This window comes from Microtus ochrogaster, linkage group LG5, assembly GCF_000317375.1.
Source record: "Microtus ochrogaster isolate Prairie Vole_2 linkage group LG5, MicOch1.0, whole genome shotgun sequence".
In the NCBI taxonomy this organism is placed as follows: domain Eukaryota; kingdom Metazoa; phylum Chordata; class Mammalia; order Rodentia; family Cricetidae; genus Microtus; species Microtus ochrogaster.
Window position 1 is genome coordinate 20,702,333 of NC_022031.1, and position 5,450 is coordinate 20,707,782.

The 5,450-nt window shown below is 40.4% G+C and overlaps 1 protein-coding gene across 1 annotated transcript in view; it reads left to right on the top strand.

Annotated features, from left to right (window-relative positions):
- Positions 1–5,450, top strand: part of Ttpa (alpha tocopherol transfer protein) — a 23,957-nt gene that overhangs the window by 3,961 nt on the left and 14,546 nt on the right. The window contains exon 2 of the mRNA XM_005361910.3: positions 3,262–3,415. Coding sequence (XP_005361967.1) covers positions 3,262–3,415 — 154 coding nt within the window. The remainder of the gene's footprint in view (positions 1–3,261; positions 3,416–5,450) is intronic.

The following is a 5,450-nucleotide window of genomic DNA, read 5'->3' on the forward strand; positions in this document are numbered from 1 at the left end:
CATCAGTACTCACACAGCTGCAGAGTAACCCATCAGTACTCACACAGCTGCAGAGTAACCCATCAGTACTCACACAGCTGTAGAGTAACCCATCAGTACTCACACAGCTGTAGAGTAACCCGTCAGTACTCATACAGCTGTAGAGTAACCCGTCAGTACTCACACAGCTGTAGAGTAACCCGTCAGTACTCACACAGCTGTAGAGTAACCCGTCAGTACTCACACAGCTGTAGAGTAACCCATCAGTACTCACACAGCTGTAGAGTAACCCATCAGTATTCACACAGCTGTAGAGTAACCCATCAGTACTCATATACCTGTAGAGTAACTCATCAGTACTCATATAGTTGTAGAGTAACCCGTCAGTACTCATTGTTAAGCTGCAGCACAGTAGAGTAACTCATCAGTACTCATATGGCTGTTTATCTGTGGCTCAGGGCTTTGAACTTGGTTGAAGCTCAGGAAAGCCTGTGCTACTGGATTGCTTCCCTGGATCCTTCAGGTCTGAACAGTAAGCATGAAAATCTTTACATCTGTTCTTTACATTTCTGTCTTAAAACTGAAAGGATTCACAATAGAATACTGATACTTTTTATAAGAGCAAGACAGACCATACTACACACACGCGCCGTGCTTACACGTGCGCACGCACACACACACACACACATGTATGTATGTATTCTTTGAGTTGTGCCATATAATGCCTGGTATTTTTTGAGGACTCTATCAGCAAGAAGACCAACAGTGTACATGGTCCACTAGACCTTGGGCCAGAACTGTGAGCCAAAATAAACTTCATCTCTTTGTAAGTGGCATCATCTATATTGTTATACTATTAGCAACAAAATAACCCAAAACAATTTTTCTTCTTCCTGACAATTTCCATCAGACTAGCTTCTTTTTGTGAGGTTTATCATACCATGTGTAAATTTCAGTCTTCATTCTTCTTGGTGGATAAACATAATTTCTTAAGGTTTCATTACCTATGTAATGGGATAATGGTAGTTACTTATAAGGTAAAACTGAGAAGATGGTACTGTACTTCATAAAAGTGGCACGAATACTTTGTGTGTGTGTGTGTGTGTGTGTGTGTGTGTCTGATGTCTATGTCATGGTTTGAAAACAGACAGAAAATGTAACAGGGTACCCACCATAAACCAAATATTTAAATAGACATTTCTAATTTTTGACTGAAATAGACAGCTTTTAGTAACAATAGTAAAAAATATTTATTTGCAGCGGTTTTTTTTTGTTACTGTTGCTATGGACTTGAGTTTGGTCTGAGAATTGCTTAGTAGCAATTTGTTTTTATTATTAACATTTATGCCAACTGTATTTGGGAATTTGTTCATCAGTGTAGAATAAATGAGCAGAGATTTGGATTCTTAGCCCTTGGAAGATTAAAGTGTCAAGACGCATGGCAGTAATTGTACACATTTACAGAGATGATTCTTTTCAAGCATGGGCACAGCTGATGGCTTCAAACATTGATCTGTTCTTTTATTCAACCTGTTTTCATCTCCCGAGGCCACAATCTGAAGATATTTGCTAAATGTGCTGCCTCCATTAGAATGCCTCTCTAGCAAGACACAGTTTTACATCCCCAGGACAATAAAACATTATTCTATATGGTCACCAAGGTGTTGCTATCAGCATTTCCACAGAATACAGATTTAAAGACTTACCTTTGTCTGAGGAAATTGTCAAAATATAACTAGGCATCATAAAACGCTATTGACACTGATTCTGATGCCACCTAGGACAAGAGGAGCAAGTATGTGGACAGAATGAATGCATCAGAGCTACAATGTGCCTCTTGTTCTTGCGGCCTTTGGAAATGTCTATTTAGGTCACCAAATATTTTTGCTGGCAAATTGAGTGATTTTCTTCTTTCTTACTTTGCTGCATTTGACTTTTAGCAAGTCTCTTGTTTAGGCTAAGGAGACTTCATTAGATGCAGAAATGACAGAGACAGACAGAAAAAGAAGATGACAACATGAGAATAGGAAGAGGAAGAGGAAGGAAGGAGAGAGAAGAGAGGACCACAGAAGCTCTGTCCTGTAGGATTCCATGGTGATACTTTTCTCACAGTCCAATTGGCCCTTCTCCAGCTCAGTCCTAGCCAGGGACTCATTCCCCAGCTCACAACCCCCCTTCTGTGTAAGCTATTCTACCGGAGGATTATCTGGATTACCACTGTTTTATGGCTACAACTATGTTTATGGTAGCAGATTTCAAATAGGAAGTTCCTTTGATGAAGATTCCCCAGACTAAGACCCTAAGTCAGTGAAGGACAAGGTTCCCATGCAGTATCTTCCTAGTATTTCCACAAAATGCTTGCCATTTCTTTGCCTTTCATCTAACTGAGGTTTGACTTGGCTAAGAGCACCCTTTAAGCATAAAACAATTCAATGCCAATCTAGGAAATATGACAATGCCAAAAATCAAAAGAAAATGAATTGATAATAACTTTTGGTTGACTCGCCAATTATTATGGCACTTCTGTGGGTGGCAGAACGAGTTTCCTTTACACTATATTTTTGCCAAGATCAAAGTTGTAGTTATATAGCTCCTTTACTTCTAATTAATTTGATTGGATTTCAGTCCTTCTTCTAAAAGTACTAGGGGCAGTATTTTAGTTATCTATTGCTAAGTAGGAAACCTCCCTTAATGTTCTTGATGTACAGCATGATTTCACACTTGCCTGTGCTCTGTGACTTGGCAAAAGCTCTGGGCAATGATGCATTTTGGTTCCTCATAGTATCCAGTGGTAATCTGACTGAAGTTAGGCTATATAGGATGGCCTCTCCACTTCCTGGGCTTCTCTCCATGTGGTCTGCTCCCATCCAGTAATCTTACATATGCCTGGGTCAAACGCAGAAGGCACCAGGCTTTGGGGTCCAGCATACTTTCATTTCCACAGCTACAGTATCTGACAAAACTGGGTGTAAGACCAACTCACATCCAAAGCCAATTCCACATCTTTCGGGAAGGTATACATCAGAAGGTCTGGACTTGCTGGTGACTATTTTGGGAGACTATTATGGAGGGCAACTAAAAATGACAGAGTCTTGAGTTCATGGCCAACTCTTGCGGTCTCGAATTCTTAATGAAAGGAGCTCTGTCTTTTATAATGAAAAAAACTTACAGATTCTGATATGATAGACGACAATGTTCACACACAATATCAAGCCTTTCAACTGTTTTACAAAATGTTTACCATGTACATCATTTATGGACACATTTAATTTTATTTTTCAGTTACTGAAGAACTATTATAAATGGCGAGCAGAATGCCCAGAGTTAAGTGCTGATCTGCACCCTCGGAGCGTCATTGGACTTTTGAAGGCTGGCTACCATGGAGTGCTGAGCTCCAGAGACCCCACTGGCAGTAGAGTTCTTATTTACAGAATTGGTAAGTCATATGCAGCTCGTCTCCCTCCTGTTTTGTTTTGACTCCTCCCTTTCACTACTCACTGTTCTGGTGTTTCTTTTCGCCAATGTTTTATCTCACCAGGCTGCTATAGCACAGTCCCATAGACTGGTGGCTTAGAAACGCTGAATTTTAGTTCTTACTGCTGGAGGCTGTGAAATCCGACATCAAAGCACTAGTGATTTTGATCTGATGAGGGACCGTTTTTTGGTACACAGAGATTTTCTCAGCCTATTTATACTATTTTATCACATAGTATAAAAAAATATAGTAGCCCTTGGGGCATCTTAAAATGGCACTAATCTCATTCATGAGGACTCTACCTTTCTTCCCCAATCATCTTCCCAATCTACTTTCCAACACCGTGAACTACATTGTTAGGATGGCTCGGCAAATCAAAGTGTTTGCTCCAAAAGTCTGATGGCCTGAGTCCAAACTTTGGAACCCATAACAAAAGGAAAGACACGACTCCCTAAAATTATCCTCTGACTTGTACATTTGAACCTTGGCATACGCTCTCTCTGTCTCTGTCTCTCTATCTGTCTGTTTGTATGTATGTATGTGCGCCTGTCTCTGTCTTTGTGTGTGTATGCGAGTGTGCATGTGTGTGTATGTGTGTCAGAGAGGTGCAGGCAGAGTACTACCATGAACTTAGAGGTAGATTTCTAGCATATGACTTTGGAGGAGATATAAAATTTCACATCCGTCACTGGTGACCTGTAATCTCTGTTGCTTCTTTAGTTTTGTGTGGTTAGAACTTCCAGTCGAGAGAAGAGACTCTCACTCTCCCAGCTCTGCCTCATGGTCCATTTAAAAGAATGCAGCTAGCTAACCAACATTTCAGGAGCAGAATTTCCTTCAAATATACTTACAAAGAACTATCTCTGTCTGCCTGCCTGCCTCAATGGAGTCTCAAACTACTGGTCGTGCAGACTTTGAACTTTGAGGTCAGCTGGCTTTGAACTTCTTGGGCTCAAGTGGTCATCCTGCCTCAGCTTCCTAGTGCTCAGTGTGATCACAGGCAGGTACCATACCTAGTAGCTCTCTTTTTAAAGATGTAAAATGTACATGTATCAGTGTTCACTACTTACCTCTACATAAGACCTTTGCCTTTATCTCAATGGCTTGCTGCTTTGTCGGGATGAAGATACTGTTTTTAACTCTTGAACGTAAGATGTAAGTGAGTATCACTGGAGTCTGCATTTTTTGTACCAGGTTAATGTATCACCAGCAAGCACACAGTAGTGGCTTTACTGTCCTGTTGCTCCATGCATTCCAAAGGAAGCTTCTTAGGGATGGGGTGGCCAGCATATATGTTTGAATTAGCAAAGAAACTAACATATTACAAAAACCTAGGGTTTAAAACAGTAGAATTCAAATTTCAGATAAACCACAAAGAAGTTTTTACTGTTCCCAGGACACACTTATACTAAATCTTGTACCCAGTTTATCTGAGATCACCTTTAAGTGGTGCTTATATTTTATGCGACAACTGTGCTTAAGTCCCGAGAACATAAAAAGTGAAACATCCTGCTGCTTTATTTTAGCCCTCTGCCCCCTTTTAAGTGTCTGGGTTTTGGAGTGCCTGGCTGGGCATTTGTTGTTGTTTGCTTTGTTTTTCTAGTTTAGATACTGAGACAAAATAGGTGAAAACAAACTTTTTATAGTGAGAAAGCCAATATGATTTTTTTAATCACCAATGTCTTAATAGCACATTAACAGGTCTATTGTATAGCCTAGGCTTCTGGAAGTATAGTTACTTAAAAGTGTGCTATTTAGGAGCTGGGATAACAGCTCAGTTGGTAAAAAGCTTGTTATGTAAGCATGAACACTTGTTTGTCCAGATTCCTGGAACCCATGTAAAAAGCTAGTGCATGCCCAAGTACGTGTCTATAATCCTGGTGATGGAGATGGGTAGTTGCCTGGGGCTTGCTGCCCATAAGTCTAGCTGAATCAGTCAGCTCGAGGCTCAAAACATAAGGTAGAGAATGATAAAGACGTTCACCATTGACCTCTG